Raw genomic sequence first — 18,240 nt, 5'->3', positions numbered from 1 at the left:
TACACAAACATGGATAAACCTCACAATAACATAATGTCGAGTGAAAGATGCTAGACTCCACCGAGTATATACAGTATGATTCCACTTCTACAAACTTCAAAAATAGGCAAAACTAATCTATGGCATAAAAAATCAGTACAGTGATTATCTTTGGGGCAAGGGAAAATCAGAAGGGGCATGAGGAGGACTTTTCAGACACCAGTAATTTTTATTTTTTGATCTCAGTACTGTAACATGAGTGTGTTTCCTTTGTCAAAATTCACTAAGCTGCACACCCAAGATTGTGCACATCTCTGTATGTTACTCTTCAATAAATAAGTTTTACGATTGAAAAATAAAAGGTTCTAGGAAACCAACATCCACTGACCTAATAGATTCTTGGAGCAGGGCAGTCTTCTAGAAGACTTGATGAATCCAACAATACACACACATACACACAATTTCAAAATAGCTGCTCCAGATGCTCAACAATGTAGTATGATATTTACACATGATGCAGGTCTATCACTTGCCTTTTGGAAACGTTCAGTTTTTTTAAACAGCAGCCTAAATCTGGATTTTGCAAAAACTCTATCTTAACAGTGTGTTATTTAAAACTTCTCTTAAGTTTATTTATTTATGAGAGAGACAGAGACAGTGTGAGTGGGGAAGGGGCAGAGAGAGACAGAGAGACAGAGAGACAGGGGGAGAGAGGGAGAGAGAGAGAGAGAGAGAGAGAGAGAGAGAGAGAGAGAGAGAGAGAGAGAGAGAATATCCCAAGCAGGGTCCGTATTCCCAGCACAGAGCCCGATGCGGGACTCAAACCCACGAAACCGTGAGATCATGACCTGAGTCGAAACTGAGAGCCAGACACTTAACTGACTGAGCCACCCAGGCACCCCTTAATCATGTGTTATTTCAATAGTGTGTTACTGGTAAATCAGTTATCTGTGTTCTGCATTCTTGTTTTTCTACCCAGCTGTGTTAAAAAAAAACAAGGCAAAACAGAGTGGCTTACCGTATCAGTTATGTGTTTATAGCAAACTCTGGATTCAACTAGTAAGAAAAATTCACAAGTTTCCTTAACAGTGTGGATTATTTCTACCTCATTCTCTTTCACTCACCAGTTTCCACTGATATATGTTTTTTTTACTTAGTTACACAAGAGAAAAAAGAACTATGCTTGGGAAATAGTCACAAACTACACTCAATATGAGCCCAGAGAGCAAAAGCAGAAGAATAATAGAAATGGACATGACATAAGCTAGACTGGGGGAAGGTTTTAAAAACAGGGTAGATGTGAGCAGGATCCAATTCAAAAACAACAACAAAAAAAGCCATCCTTATCTAAGCTGCAGGCGAAAAAGCTGGAGCGGAACATACATCTAAAAGCAATGTAATCAATGTTTCTTAAGATTTCAGCAGGCCAGAAGGTTGGCCCAAACCTAACCAGATGACATGTAAAAAGCAAGTCTTAGAAAAAGAGAAAAACAAAACAAAACAAAAACTGCACAAGTTCAGGATGAGAGAGACCTGGTTTAATAACAGCTAATGTGAAAAAGACCAGGGAAGCCAAATGGGTGTTAATTAAGCTCAACATAAGCCAACGCTGTGAGAGTGAGGACCAACAAAAGCAATTTGTTTAGTTATCCATTTATGTTCTTCATAGCAAAGTTGGTAATGGGTTCTATGGCTCCCTGCGTCTGAAGTGTTTGTTCTGAAGGAGACTGACCAAAGGCCCTTCACAAGACAATGAACAACGTGGCAGGAGGAGGCTAGAACCAATGTTAGTGTGAAAAGAAAAGAAGAATCTGAGTTTATGTGACAGCAGAGAAGAGCAGGTGAGGCAGGATCGGGGAGACAAGAGCGTGGCGTTTAAATAACTGTAGGGACACACTATAGTAGGGGGACAGGGTAATTCATTATGTGTTGCACCACAAAGGCAGATCGAATCAACAGGCAGAAGTGACAGCAACACATTCAGGTTCACTCAATATAAATAAACTTCCCCCAAACCTGTCAACACCTTATATAGTGGTACGCCTGATCACAGTGCCAGTGTTTAATCAGAGGCCATCAACCACTTGTCACAGGAAGTAAAATGAACTTCAATGTGGATCAGAAGGCCTTGGATTCTAATTCTATCTCAACCATTTACTAGCTACGTCATCTGAGGCAATTCATTTATAACCTCTCCAAATCTCAGCTTCCTGTCTATGTTTACTTCATGAGATCACGGAGAAGAATAAATCAGGTAATAAGAAGTAATAAAAATAGGTGCAAGACCCAGGATGACAGCACCACATGCAGCACATATACGAGTTGCTACAGAGGAGATACTGCACTAGATAGTTGCTAAGATCCTCCTAGCACTGAAATTATTAAGGTACCTTAAGGCAAGAAAAAACTTAAAATAGGTGCTAAATTTACAACAAGATTTGGTAGGCAAGACAGAAAATATTAATATGAGAGAAAAAAAGAGAGCAGGAAATCTGTTTCACAAGGTGTTAAGAATGTCCTTTTCTGATAGCAAATTAGTCACCAGATCTACAAGGCAATGCCTAATCCAAGAGATAAGTAAGAATACAAATTAAAAAGTTACACATTCCAACTAAATCAAGACTACAAAATGCACTTGTAATCACTGACAGTATGAATATCACTGAACCACGGCATGAAACACAGTGCTTAACTAATAGTGCTTTCACTCTGGGGACTCTCCGGACTCTGCTCCCACTGGGTGTGGACTCAGGCTCTACTTTCCCAGTTGCGTGATATTGAACAAATTACTCAAACAGCTCAGTCCCAGTCTGTAAAGGGTAAATGTAGGGTATGAACCTGCCTAGTTCACGGGCTGCTGAGAAGATTCCATGAGATAACATATGTAAAGCCTCTGGCAAGGCTTCTGGTACCCGGAGGAACTCGTGTTAATTATGTGTTGCACCAAAGTGGCAGATCTAGAGCAGGTAGTAGTCACAGCAACACATTTAGGTTTAATGCAAGAAATAAACTGTCTAGAAAACTGTCAACACCTTATACGGTGGAGTTGCCTGGCCTCTAAATAGCTTTGACTTTGGATGGAGTTTTGCACCATGTTGTTTTCAGAGTTACAAATTTGGGGAACAAATGATATATTTTGTTTCCAAAGGCTGAAATTAAGTTTAAATTAAAAATGATAATGTAGATACATTGACCCTGAGGTGAAAAATTAATCAACATACTAAGTGGAAAGAGCACGTTTACAAGACAACATACTCAGTACGATCGAATTTTTCTGATGTATATGTTTTTAAATTATTGTTTCTAAATGGTGAAATTAGGGGACTTTTTAAAATATTTTTCTGTACTATCTAGATTTAGTATAAGGAATATGTATTTCTATCAATTTTCAATTGGAAAAAATATGATTGAAAATGTTCTTCTATAGGAAAATTAACATTTAGGTCAACTTGGGTAGAAGAATACACTTCTATAAACTTGAAAAAATGAATTTAACACTTTTTAAAAAGCAAAGAAGAAACTCAGAAACTACTGGTTAATTTTTCTGTGTGCTTTTCTAAATAAAAATGTGGTTCAGACAAAAGGAAAATATCTCCCAGATTAAGTGAAATATACAGGAAATAAGCTCCATGGGGGCAGGGATTTGTCTGTTCTATTATATTCACTGCCATAAGCACAGAGCAGGAATAAATATCTGCTGAGCAAATGGATAAAAGTCCTATTTACCCTTACACTAAATTTTGCTGCTTTATTTCACTAGAATATTGGCTTATTCATTTTTATCTCCAACAGCTAGCATATTATCTAACAAAGAGAAGTTACCAATTCAGTTATTTGTCAAATTAAAAAAAAAAAAGATAAATAAATTTAATAAATATTACTTTTATAGCTAAAAGGTCAATAAAAAATTGATAAGCATTACTCTGAAACATGACGTTCACCCTGAATTATAATCTTTACATGTAGAATAAAAGCAGTGACATCAAAGAAATGGGGCATGTTACTATTTCTAGATTTTATTATGTCACATCGAGTAAGTGAACAACACTAACATTATTAATTGTAAACCAGGAATATATATAAAAGTACAAAGAGAATATAAAAATCATATAAAAAAAGCTTTTTATACCAAGGCCTACCCAGCCTAAATCAACAAAAAAGCCAAGCCAAACCAACCAATCATCCAAACAAAGGCAGACCTACCTTGGGCCTCTTGGGCCTTCCAAGTAACTGCTTCTAGGAGGATCTGGAAGCAGTCCACCTGACCTCACTGGCATGTCCTTGACTGCAGTGATTGGCTGAGATGGAGCAGCTGAAGACTCCCCAAGTCCTTGCTCAGATGAGAACGAACTATATGGCAGAGTAGACTTGCTCAGAGGGGCTTTAGAATTCACTTGTTCTGATGGGCTAATAGCTGATTGCAGTGGAGGATGGTAGGTTGAGGGTGGGGCTGAACCAAAAGACACAGGAGTGGGAAGCAGTGCTGGTCTAGGTTTCTCTGGAACCTGTGAACTCTGAGAACTGGAGGCGGGTGGAACTGGGGCCGTTGCTAACTGAGGAGGTATCCCTTGTGGAACCCCAGGGGGAGGTAATCCTGGAGGAGGTGTGGCTAAAGACAATGGTGGGAGGGGCAGGACAGGTGGAGGTGCCGCTGAGGAGAGAGATGGTGGGGGAAGAACCGGTGGGGGCCCTGCAGAAGAGAGGGAAGGTGGGGGAAGAACCGGGGGGGGCCCTGCAGAAGAGAGGGATGGAGGCATCACAGGTGGGGGCACGGAGGTTGGTAGAGAAGGTGGCATCACAGGTGGGGGCATGCCAGGCGGTGGCACTGAAGCAGGCAGGGCAGGGGGCATCACTGGTGGTGGCAATGATGGAGGCAATACCGGAGGGGGCATTGTTGGTAGAGGTGGAGGCATCTGAGAATATGGAACAAAAGGAGGTGGCATTGACATGTTCCCCATATACTGGTTCTTCATGTTCTGAAATGAATTGACTTTCTCCTGGAGATAGGTCTGAGTCGCTTTCATATGTCCCTGCCATGTTTTCCACTGCTTCTCATACTCCTGAAGCTGATCTTTATGAGGATAAGAATGGAGCTGCTCCTCCCACAGCTGAAACTCCCGCTCCCACTCTTGGTAGAGATGTTGAAACTGTTGCTGCTGCATCTCATAATGCCGCAGCTGCACGTCTACAGACATGGTCTACGAATAAAGGGGTAACAATTATTCAAGACATTCATAGAGGAGAATTCATCAAAAGTTAAAATACTAATGAATCCAGGGCATTTGAAGTCTTAGGAAATTAAAACCCTAGAGACTTTGGGACACTAAGGATAAGCTTGTTACATCTCTTCAGTGACGATCTTTCTTCCTTTGACTCGTTTCTGTTAAGTTATCACCGAGATGGAGAAACCAACTAAACACCAAAGCAAATACCTATCTCAGCAATAATTACTTCTCAGGTTTTTAATATTACCGTGGGTCATTTTAAGAACTTGAGAAATGATCCATTATTATAGACACACAGACACAAGTTTGTATCTTCAAGATACAAGAAAAACAAGTATCTTTTATGGTGTATTTCCTTAGGTTTTTATGGTGGTTGCTTTGATCTTTCTGATGGATTTTGGCTTGTCTGTCACTGTGGTGATTTGTAGGCAACCTGAAGCTACCTGGTAAGAATCTCTGGCTCTTAAGATCCTCAGCAACAGTGCTCTAACAGCCACCTGGGCTGACATGACCAGAAGACTCCACTATACCTGCCTCACCCCAAGAGCATTTCCATAAAACCATACTTCCCAAATCCCTGGTGATGTGACAGATAGCTAACTACCTGGGCCCTCCTTGGAAACATCTATTTGTCAGTATTTAACATCCTTCCTTCTTCATACTTAAATCTCTCTCAGGAATAACAACTCCTTTAAATGACTTGGGGCAACTTCCCACGTGCAGCGGAGGAAGCACTTGCCTGCATGTGCGGCGGCTGCTGTATAATCTGCTGGTACTGTTGCAGGATCTGCTGTAACTGAGTGTGCTTCTGCATTATTCCCTGATACTGGAAGCCGACTCGATGTTGTTGGTGCTGCTGCCAGTGTGCTGCCGCAGCCTGCAACTGTTTCAACCGGGCATCTTCTTCCGGGTCTTCAGACTACAGTTGAGAGAGAATATATTCTTATGTAAGTAACAAAGCAGCAACCAAACTAACAAGAAACCTGAATATTTTACAAAGTAGTATACTATAAAGTCCAGAACCCCTACAACCCTGGCTGACTGAGAAAAGCTATTTTATGTTTAGATAAAAGACCTGGCTCTATTTAGACTACGGGTTACAAATACTAATACAAAGGAGTTTATAAATTCCACAGTCTTCATTGGAATAATAATCCATCCCGCTGTCCCTAAGTAGGGCGATCATTTCCCCCAAAAAGCCAATTTACAGCTATGTCCTTTGCCCTCTAAGAGAAACCTTTTTCACGTTAGCCACTTTTCACCAATAGACGACAATGTACTCATTATGGCTCAATAAAGTTTCCACATGGCCTCTGGGAGAAAAGGTACCTTTGGATCAAAGTGAGAACTTTCCATGTGTCAGTTAATATGTTAAGTGACAAGGATTATCACATTTCATGCTTCAACAGCTCTGTAAGACAGCTACCACCCATTTTGCAGATGAGGAAATTACAGCACAGAACAGTTAACTAACTTGTGCAGGGTCACCACCAGCAAGTGGCAGTGCCTCGACTACAGCCTGGGCAGTCTGACAACAGAAGCTGAAGCTCTTAAATACTGCCCTGTGCTGCCAGTATGAAAACACTCTGGTAGCCCGTTAGTCCTTAGAGACTCTCAGTTCAGAAGAGTGTCTAATTCTTTATTCACTGAAACCATGAAAAAAATGCCTTTTCTAAACTTGATCAGGCATTCATCTGATTATTCTGTAACAGAATTCTACATGTACTTAAAAAAAAACATACATAAAAACATATATCCGTTTTGACAAAGGTATATATAAATGAATCAGGAAAAAAAGCTGAATAATTTAGTAAACACCAAGTAATTAATTTTATGGTTACCTGGGGTTCCTCAGGTGGAAGAGGAGGTGGTACCTCCTCATTAGGAGGTGGTAACGGGGGCTCCTCAGATGAAGGGGGTTCTGGTACTTGACTGGTGGCGGGTACTGTAACTTCTTCTTTTACTGGCTCGGGGGCATCCTTTGCTAGGACAGGACCTTTTTTGTGTCCTGGCAAATGTACTTTTGTCCTCTGCTGCAAACTAAGCAGGTGCTGTCGATACCAATACTGCTGCTGTTCCTACAACAGAAGCCATTTTTAAGAATTGTAATTAACAATCCTACATATCTGAAACTCAGTGTTGACAGAGACCTGCGTTGGTATCTGTGTTCACAAGTCTATATGTAAGAAAAGGCAAAGCTGGACTGAGAAAGGCACATAAGTACACGAGATCTTTCCATTCCTCCTCTAAATTTACACATTTAAGTTAAGCAAATATATTAATTCAACATACTTCTCTACTCTCTTAACACATACGCTTTTGGAAGTGAGAGCAGTCTTTTTGATAAATGCTTTCAATATTCACAGCTGCTTGTTTTTAATCTGCCATTACTTGGTGTGGATTTATCAAGGAGTCTTGTAGTTAATGAATATAACCAAGTAGTTCTGTCTCTTCTCTGCCTTCTCTCTCTCCAGTGCTCTTCTCTCTTTTAAACACCTGTTATATCCCAGTTATATACACATAAATAAGAATTTACTGTGTTTTAGAATGCTATTTATTTTAAAAGTCTCAGCTTTGTCTTCCAAATTATACTTCCAATAATTCAATTTTCTGGAAGCTTGTTTTATGCTTCCACTTTAAAAAAGTTACAACAAAAACGAGTTTAATGCAGAAATAATTAGAAAATACAACTGATCCTCATTATTCATGGCTTCCATATTTGCAAATTTGCCCATTTGCTAAAATTTATTTCTAACTCCAAAATCAATACTCAGGAATCTCTGGCTGTCATTTGTGGACATGCGTGGCAGAACAGTGAAAAATCTGAGTTGCCTGCCTTGCACATTTCCTGCTGTGACAGAACAAGGCCATGCTCTGCCTTTTTGTTTGGCTCTCATACTGTAAATAAGTGTCCTTTTCATGGTCTATTGAGGACCACATTTTTCAGATTTCTGTGCTTTTTGTTGGTGATTTTGCTGTTTAAAGTGGCCCCAAGTATAGTGTGGTGTGCTGTCTAGTGTTCCTAAGTGCAAGAAAGCTGTGACTGATGTGTTTAATACAGAAAATCTGTTGTAGATACTAACTTCATTCACACCCATGTGTTATAGTGCTATTGGCTGTGAGTTCAATGTTAATCAACAATATACATTAAATAAGGTGTCATTAAACAGGAACACATATAAAACAAGGTTATGTATTAACTGGTTGGTGAACATGAGACCAAAAGCTCATAGGAACCTAACCCTGTATTTCCCCTGGGAGCAGTGGTTTAGTATTCATTAATTCAATGTTCCTGGTCACTTTTTTGCCAGTGTTCCTGGCAACACAAATAAGGAGAATCAACTGTACAAATAAGCAGTAACTGATGAATTAAAATCAATAAAAAATCTCACCACGCAGACATAACTACAGGATCTTCATTTTCCCAGTATTCATTATATAACTCCCTATGGTTACAAGGTTGCATAAGGAAAAAAGTTGTCATAACACTAAAATATTCACTAATGTAATACCCTTTATACTTCCATAATTAACAACAGCATGTATTTCTACTATAATTATAAAGGTGCAGGATTTTACAAAAGTGATGTTGGAGAACTTTGGAACTCATTACGGATAGTTGAGGATCTAGCCTAAGTCCTGTCAATTACAACCAAAACATTTTTTAGAATAAGAACTGCAAAAGAGAAGGACATGAATATTAAAGGTTGAAAACAGCTCCTGGGAAAATTGATAAACCCCTACATTATTTTCAACATATCCAAAACCAAAATACAAGATAATATATAATACTGCCATACGACTTTGTCACAAAAATTATAGTACAGAAACCAAATCAACACCAGTCTTTGTTCATTCTAAGACTCAGCTATTCCTAGGGTGCCTGGGTGGCTCAGTCATTTGGGTGTCTGACTCTTGATTTCAGTTCGTGAGATTGAGCCCTGCATCAGGCTCTGCACTGAGAGTGGAGCCTGCTTGGGATTCTCTCTCTCCCTTTCTCTGCCCCTCCCCTGCTCACACTTTCTCTCTCCCTCTCTCTCAAAATAAATAAACAATTAAAAAAAAAAAAAGACTCAGCTATTTCTTATGATTTTGGGCTTTGATTTTTAAGATTGTGTTCCAAGTCAAATTTTTTACTTTTTACCATAAACTTTTGGTTCCTGTGTTAAATGGATTCATTTTCCTTAGATTCAGGGGAATTCATCATCTTTGGATAACCAGGATTTCCTACATTGTTAATATTTTATTGTACATCCTCTTTAATTTCCCACATGCAAACAAGATGCATAAAATATATACATAATATATACTCTTTTCTCACTAAACATAATGTTATCTGTTTTTTCACTCACAGAATAGAATTTTCTTGGGAGAGAGTTGTCTCATGTTTTTCTTATATCCTATCTGGTGCTTACACATACTGCTGGAGCACAGGAGAATGTCAATAAATGGTTATTGATCAAATGAAGACTTCCCTTCTAGGCCACTCCTTTCTATGACCTGAACCTTGCTTCAAACCATTGGGAAGAATAAATTCCATCTCACTAACTACATCTTGCAGTCTGGGTCATGATTGGGCCTTTCTGTTTTTAATTACCATGCACATAATCATCAGCTCCAGGGATATAATTACTCTTCCTATTAAACATAAAAACAAAACAAAAAAACAGGACACTGACCATGCAGGTGACAATAATGTACCATTAAAACATTTTCAACTTTCTTCCACTATTTGATGAAAACAGCAACAGTCTTATCTTTCAGCTTAAAAATATTAATAAACTCAGTCTCTTTCAAGCAGAAGTTAAAAGTTTCCTTTAGTTTTTAGTTGCTTTGAAAGCATCGCTAAAAGATACAAAGACGCAAACCACCTTACATAAACTAGAAGCCAACAGCTACAGACTGTACAAGATCTAGATTCCAAATCAATTTATACCCATCTTATTATCAATGTTTCCTAGACCTAGTCTAGGGTGAAGAACCTTGTTGGAGGGGCACCTTGGTGGTTCAGTCACTTAAGCATCTGACTCTTGATTTTGGCTCTGGTTATGATCTCAGTTTGCAAGATCAAGCCCCACTCTGGGCTCTGTGCTGTCAGTATGGAGCCTGCTTGGGATTCTCTCTCTCTCTCTCTCTCTCTCTCTCTCTCTCTCTCTCTCTCTCTCTCTCACTGCCCCTACCCCACTCACGGTCTCTCTCAATATAAATAAACCTAAAAAAAAAAAAAAAAAAAAAAAAAAGAACCTTGTTGGACCTTGCGTAGTTGTTGATGTACTGATAGCATGCATTGTAGGTCAATTTCAATTTCTACTTCATATGAACACAATAAGCAGAAGCCAGATCTAATTCAATCTTAGGACTAGGCTTTGGCACATTTTTAAAGCTCTACAAATGAGCATCATTCAGACATGTCCTCAGTGACTCCAAAAGAAGGGTGTTTTTAGCTCTATTGTAGAAAGGAATGAAACCTGTCTGGACTTCCTAATGAAGCCAAAGCCAAACTAGTGGTCAGTTCTTCTGGTTGTTCCATCATATCAGACAACTCCATCTCACATGGGATGTTAGTTCATAGGTAGAGGAAAATCATTGCACATGTCACATTCAAGAAGAGACTGAACGAAGACAATTAAAAAGGATGTAAGAACTATTTGTCACAAATATCATTACCAAAAAAGATGCTAATTTATTCAACACTTACTGACCACTTGCTGGTACAGTAATGAACTATGTGCTAAATGATTTTCCAAGCAGGGAAGTATAAAGCAAGAGAGTGTGTGAGGTGGGGAGGGGAAGGAGAGACACAGAGAGGGAGAGAGAAAGGGGGAGAGAAAGAGAGAGAGAGAGATGTTTTAGAGATTAATTTTAGAAGGTTGCCTTTCCTATCCAGGTTATTATAAATGCCTGTAACACTAAAAGTCCTATGTCTTACATCCTAAAGCAAGGGGTGGGGAGAAATCTGGTAAAATAATGAATTGGTTTTCCGTCTTTTAGATTTATTTAAAGTGTTTATTTTCAGTATTCTTGAAGTGCACATTCTACTCCAGGAATCTTAGTCCCATCTAAAAAAATTAAAAATTAAAAAATAATGCTCCTTTACTTCACCTCTTCCTCGAGCTCCTGCCCTCATTCTCTCTCTCTCTCTCCTTCAGTCAAACTTCTTGAAAGAGTTGTCTATACTCACCATCCCCATTTCCTCACCTTCCATCACTCCTCAAATCAATGCAATATGGCTTCAGTCACTATGAAACTGCTCCTGCCAAGGTCAACAATAATCTACATGTCAGTAAATGCAAAAGATAACTCACAGTCTTTATCTTGCTTGACCTCTCAGTGGTAGTGACACAGCTGACCACTCCTTCCTCCTAGAAACAGTCTTCTTTGCACTTCCGTGGGACTGCACTGTCCTGACTTTCCATCTATCCACTTGGTCTTTCTTCTGTTGGTTCCCCTAGATACTGAGACTCTGCGGGGCTAGGCTCAATATCCTTTAAACTCTATCCTTACTCTACACACACTCCTTAGGAGACCTCAGGAGGAACTAACATCCCATGTGAGATGGAGTTGTCTGATACGATGGAACAATCAGAAGAACTGACCACTAGTTTGGCTCTGGCTTCATTAGGAAGGCCAGACAGGTTTTATTCCTTTCTACAATAGAGCTAAAAACACCCTTCTTTTGGAGTCACTGAGGACATGTCTGAATGATGCTATTTCTGTGCCCCAAATACCATTTTTATGCTGATGACTCACAAGTCTATCATGTCTCCAAGGTCTCGATTCTAGACTCTAGACCTGTATCTAACTTCCAATTGGACATCTCCATTTGGAATCATGTGTCTCAAGGACCTCAAACTTAGTAGGTTTAAAACCAACTCCCCTCCTCCCCAGACCTGCTCTTCCCCCTCTTCTAGGTTTTCCTATTTTATTAGTAAATGGGACTACCATGTACCTAGCAGTCTATTCCAGAAACTCAGGAATCATCCTTGCCACCTCCCTTTCCACTACTACTCAATCTCCAATTAGATTATAGTATACAAATACTTCTCCAGTCTTACCACTTGTCTCTATCTCCACTATTTACCATCCAAGTCCAAGCCACTATTATCTCTTGCCTGGATTATTCTAAGTGCTCTCTCTAAATCACCCTTGATCTTTTCAATTCCACTCTCCACACTGTAAGCACAGTGAGTTTTCAAAAATGCCAATCTGTCACATTTGACTGTATAAAATCCTTCAGTGTCATCCTACTTCCCAAAAGTCCTCATAGGCCCACCCTGATCTGGTTTGTGTCTACCATTCACACCCTGAGCTTTCAGTAAGCCTTACTTTAAATGCTATCTGGTTAATTCCCACTCATTCTTCAGGTTTCACTTAAATATCACTTAAAAAGGGAAACTTCTTCAACTCGGTTATAGCTCTTAGCTATATCCAATCATTTACAAAAATATTTGTTCTTCACCTACTATGTGCTAGACCCTGAGCAGGGCACTGTAAATACAATGGTGAGCTTAAAACAAAAAAGCAAAAAAACCTCACCTTCTGCCACTCCTCATCAAACAGTCTAGTGATATTTTAGGCATATTTTACAATTCCACAGCACCTTGTACTGCTCATAATTACCTATTAAATGGCTTGTTCTTCTCATTGGAACAAGTCAATGAGGGCAGGTGCTATGTAAATTTTCTTCACCATTTCATCTCTGGTACTAAACTAAGGAAGGTACTTGGTACATAGTTGCTACTCAATAAATAGCTGAATTTTAAATAAATGACTAAAAATTCTAATCAAAGTCAACAGCTTTACCTAAGTAAGTTTTGAGAATAAAAGGATAAAGTCACAATTTATGAAGTAAAGGCTAGTATGCACTTTACCTAGCCAGTCCTTTAAACATACAGAAAAGTTAATGCTTCAAAAAAGATACATTCCATTAAATCATCAATGCTTTACTCTGAAAATTAGAAATTAAATGGAAGCATATCAAGCACTTATCCTGTCTTTCCTATACCAACCGTATTTCTAATTAAATAGTCCTAATTTATGAAAGCTTTTCTTTACAGAATTCCATATAGAAAATGAAGAAATGACAGAAAAAAAATTACGTTATAATCTTTAATGGAGAAATAATTTACTCAGGCAGAGACTATCAATGGATGAAACATTAGAGGCAAAACTGATGGGAAGGTTTACAATGGAGGGACCAGACTGTTCCTCCCGATCAATCTTGGCACCACTAATAGTGGGACAACCAGGCATTGTGTGTCTCTTGATGGGATGCAAATGAAGCACACAGGACCACTCTGGTTATGAAGTACACTTGCGAAAAGAAAGGTGAACTTAAACCTAAGTTTTCAGAGTTTACCAGAACTGTGAAAGAGAATGGAACAACTCAAATGATTGGAAAACTATGAGACAGCAGACAAATCCAGAATGCAGGACATTCTACAGGACCACTGAGATAGATTTCTCAAATTCAATGGCATGGGATAGAAAAAGAGAATAGAAGAGAGTGGTCTAGATCAGGAGTTCTCAACTGAGGGTGATGTTAACCCCCAAGGGATATTTAGTAATGTCTGGAAACATTTCTGTTTCCCACTGGGGGCTGCTACCAACATCTAGTAGTTAGAGGCCAGAGATGCTGCTTACACATCCTACAACACACAGACTGCCCTCCACAACAAAGAATTATCCTGCTTCACGGTGTCTATATTGGATCCTGATTTGAACAAACCAATAAAACATGACTGAGTCCACTGGGGAATTTTAACATGGATGATATCAGAGAATTATTTTAAATTCCATTAGTATGATGAGATAATAGGGGAAATCTAAATGGGTCAGGTATCAGATGATACAAAGAAACTGTTGCTACTTTTAGTAGGTGTTATGATGTATTTACCTAAGAAAAGGTCCATTTTTTCATGAAAGATGACTAAGAATGTAGGGATGAAACAACATGAGATCTAAGATTTGTCTTAAAATATTTCAGCAGCAATAATAATAAAAAAGTATAGATGAAGTAAACATGATAAAATCTTGACAGTTGGTGAATCTGAACGATGGGTATATAGGGGGAACCATGCCATTGTCTCTACTTTTGTGTATGTTTATAATCTTTCACCATAAAAATTTCCAATGACATATTCCAAAAGTAAAGTATGAAGCAAAGAATAATACATGTGCAGAAGGGTTCATTTAAGAGATTGGCACTGGCATGAAGAAAACCTTTATAATCTAATAAATCAAAGTATCCTAAGTCTAGAACATGACAACTTTGTAGCACTGTCCTAGGTGCTACAGAAGATTAAAAGATGAGTGAGATAGTCCCTGTCTGCAAGGGACTTACAATCTGAAAAACAGAACCAAACCAGGTGGGTGAGCTCAGGGATGGCTTCAAAGAGACCTGACATTTGAGATGTACCTTTAAAGCAATACAACTATATAAGCAGGGAGAGAGGGTTGAGGAAGTTGGGATGAATTCTAGACAGAGGGAAGGAAGCCTAAACAAGCTTACAAGGTCCTTCTTGGTCTGACCCCCACACTTCTCAAGTCATCTTCCACTTTTTTTCCCCGGATCTCCACAAAAAACTGGAGGCAATGAATACTGAAAGCATTGAAAGAACTTCAATACAAACAAGGGTACAAAGGCAGAAAAGCAAAACCAGGAAACCAGTGTTCATGGTATTTGTATTAAGGACTGGTCTGATTCCTCCTCCTTTCCCTCCAAAAACAATTCGTTTGTCTAGTAAACAGGAGGATATAGACGTCGTACTTTGGCTTGGGCTACCTCTGAGAGTGTTTGACAACAAAAGCACTGGTAATTTCAGAATGGGTTGGGAACGGGGGACAGAAATGTTGTCTCTATTTTAGAGGAATCTGAGGGAAATAACCTGGTGGGATGGTACTAATTTGGTATAAGCCAACAGAATCCCTTCTTCTATTTTACTCCAGCATTACAAGTGTTTTCTCCTGATGATGTGCCAAGCACAACATCTTGCTTACTTAAAACAACTTACTTATGTTCTTAATTTCTAATGCCAAACCACCACAAAATTAGAGTACCATATCCCTATTTTTTGGAAACCTTTTACATGTAAATCTCAGCTTGTAGATTAAAAGACTCCTTTTTCATTAGGGAATCTAAGGTGGATGAGTAATTGCTAAAAGTGTCTATTTCAAGAAATCATAACAAGCTATCTACTCTTATCTATAACAAGTTATCATAACAAGTTATCTACTCTTATCTACAAGTTATCTATCTATATTTACTTTAGTTCTGTCTTTTTTCTTAAGGGAGGAACTCATTTATTACTGCTATCCTAGATATCTTTGCTCTGTAGGAAGAATCACTTAAAGAAGTTTAGAGGAACAGCTCTCTCATAAAGGAAGAGATATCACTAACTTTTTTCCACCTTGGCCACATTCCACAGCAGTTACTCTGGAGTGAATGGTAACAGTGCAATGCAGCAAACTGGCTATATCTTACAACTTTAAGTGATGTGAGAAAAGGATGTATGGGTCCATTCCTTAAATAACCAAGATACTCCCAAAAGGGTAAAAGGTGAAGAGACTTCCTATGGATTGCATATGTATCTATAAGCATAATTAGGATGCTTCTGTTAGAACATGACTTCATTCTTCATTTGCTAACACCTTGTAATTCACGTAGCTGAGAGCTATCGGTGGCCCCCTAAATAACTTTTTAAAGAAGCTAACTGGTCATAAGGTTCATATGCACTTCAGGTATCAGCCCTTTGGGAAGCTTCTTTTTTATGCTGCCTCTCAAATGGAAATTTGAGTTTAAAATACAATTTTAAAACAAAGCGCTTTACGAGAGCAACAGAATCTAGGAGGTCAGTCAGAGGAAACCAAAGAATACATCTGAGAAGTAACTCTTAACCCACCTCACTACTCCATGGTGTTTAGGAACATCTTCAAGAACTGTTCTTTTAATAATCCACATTTAGCTACTTGAAAAGCTGGGATGTCAGACTTCTGACTCTCAAGGAATCCTTTGGAGTGTAAATTAGCTACTCATTGTGCTGGAATTAGCCTAAGCACTGGTTAAAGCACTGAGGCCTGCTCACTTAGGGCCCTCTAGGTGAAAGATGCAGTTCAGGCAGATGCTTTCTTACCTGTGGAGTCATTGTTGAGGGATCTGGCTCAGGGGCAGCTTGCTGCTGTTCAGCACTCTTGTTCTTGGCCCCACTCTCCAAAGGCTCTTGCTGGACAGTTGTCTTATTCCCAGAAGGGGCGGACGGTGGTGGTGGAGCTAATAGCTGGGATTTAGCATGGCCCTGGGAGGGGCGGGAAGGAGATGCCTGAGAAGGGGGCAAATAGGACTGGGAATGGCTCAAATAGGATTGCGAGGAGGAGGAAGAGGAAGAATAAGAGGGGGTGGGCGCCAGGTAGGATTGGGAAGGTGGGGACTGAGAAGGGGACGGCTGAGCGGGAGGCAGGTAGGGCTGAGACGAGGCCGGGGGATAGTACGAGGGTGGTGGCTGAGGTGGGGGCATGTAAGATTGAGACGGGGGCATATATGACCCCGGCGGTACAGGGGGAGATTCAGGGGGGGAATCCAGCTCCATGGGAACCAAACCAGGAGACCCGTCTCGTTGGTGGTGGAGCATCTGGTGTTTGTACTGCTGCTGCTTCTGATAGCTGAGGGCCGGCCCAGGTGGCGGGGGCATCGGTGGCGGCGGTGGCTGCCAGTCCCCGTAGCCGCCCCCCGGCATCACAGGCGGGGGCGGCAGGGGGGGCGGAGGAAGGTGATGGGGCTGGAGCACGCACTGCATTTGCTTCTGGTGCATCTGCTGCAGCTGCTGGAGCTGCGCCAGGTGCTGTTCGCGGAAGCTCATGAAGCCCGAGGAGGAGGGGGCCGCGGGAGTCGTCGAGCTCGAATACCCGGGCCCCGGCGAGGCCTCAGGAAGCGCCACCGGCGGTGGCGGCGGCGGGACCGGCGGCGGCGGATAGTGGCTGCTCCCGCCATACCGGCCCCAATTCGGGTACATATCGGAGAAGGCGGCGCAGGGCTCGTCCCGGCGCCGTTACTCGTCGCAACCGACCTCCAGGAGCTGCGGCGGCGACGGCGACAGCCGGAACTCGCGGCGCCTACAGGCCCCGGAGCGTGTAAACGGAGCACGCCAGTGCGCCGGCGCTACCGAGCTGGGCCCGCGACCGGGAAGGCGGGGACGGCACTGGGGCGACTACGCCTGCGCAGTAGCCACCGAGAGGAGAACAAAGGCGAGATAGAGCGACCCTTTGCTTGGAGACTCTCGGTCGCCATCTTCCTTCGGGTTCGGATAATGTAGGCGCGAGTAGAATGTTCTCATAGAATCGAGGAACCATAGAGTCTCACAGCCGAAAGGGGTGGTAGAGATCGTATCGCTCCACGGGTTCATTTTTGAATGGAAAAAAAAAAGGTTCCATTCACAATAGCAACAATCTCAACAACAACAAAAATGCCATGAAACAAGTAGCAATAACTCTCATAAGAAATATGTAGAATTTATATGAAGAAAACTACAGAACCATACAGGATCATATCCGACGGGGATAAGTTAGACTTGAAATAATGGAGAGGCTTACCATGATCCTGAATGAAAAGAGGAAAAATTGTAGAGCTGTCAGTTCCTCTCAAATTCAATGAATAGATTCAGTTCAGTTCTAACAAAAATTCCAATTAGGAACGAATCTGTGAAGAATAGAAACATTCTGAAGACAGAACGTAAGACTACACCAATATATGGTGTACACTTACATGAAAGGTAACATCTGCAGTTATTGTAAAAGGTGAGAAATAGAATTCCTTAGAATAACTCAACACATAAAAATTCACGTTGGGGAATCTCAGCTAAAGCAAAGATAGCAAAAACCAGATGCAAAGATTGTCTAGAGAGGGTGACCTAGAAAATAATCCAATCTGTCAGCAAAATACTCAACTTTGGCTTGAGTGAATTACTGAAAAACAAGGCTGATACACCCTGAATTCTGGAAAGAAAAGAAGAACCTAACTCTGAGAATGCTAAGTGTGCCAGTG

The 18,240-nt window shown here is 40.5% G+C and overlaps 1 protein-coding gene across 4 annotated transcripts in view; it reads right to left on the bottom strand.

Moving 5' to 3' along the window:
* The window catches only part of YLPM1 (YLP motif containing 1), a 75,530-nt gene extending 58,148 nt beyond the window's left edge, over window positions 1-17,382 (bottom strand). For 2 of the 4 annotated variants that reach the window (XM_019427168.2, XM_019427167.2), the window contains exons 1-4: window positions 16,337-17,382; window positions 7,046-7,282; window positions 5,944-6,123; window positions 4,183-5,177 (exon numbers count right to left, since the gene is read on the bottom strand). In XM_019427168.2, coding sequence (XP_019282713.1) covers window positions 4,183-5,177; window positions 5,944-6,123; window positions 7,046-7,282; window positions 16,337-17,212 — 2,288 coding nt within the window. In that variant the 5' untranslated portion in view covers window positions 17,213-17,382. The remainder of the gene's footprint in view (window positions 1-4,182; window positions 5,178-5,943; window positions 6,124-7,045; window positions 7,283-16,336) is intronic. The other 2 variants (XM_019427166.2, XM_053889615.1) reach the window with 2 other exon arrangements.
* Window positions 17,383-18,240: the final 858 nt, after the last annotated feature.

This window comes from Panthera pardus, unplaced genomic scaffold (assembly GCF_024362965.1).
Source record: "Panthera pardus isolate Hobbes unplaced genomic scaffold, ASM2436296v1 HiC_scaffold_24, whole genome shotgun sequence".
NCBI classification, from domain to species: domain Eukaryota; kingdom Metazoa; phylum Chordata; class Mammalia; order Carnivora; family Felidae; genus Panthera; species Panthera pardus.
This window is presented reverse-complemented; position numbering and strand designations above follow the sequence as displayed.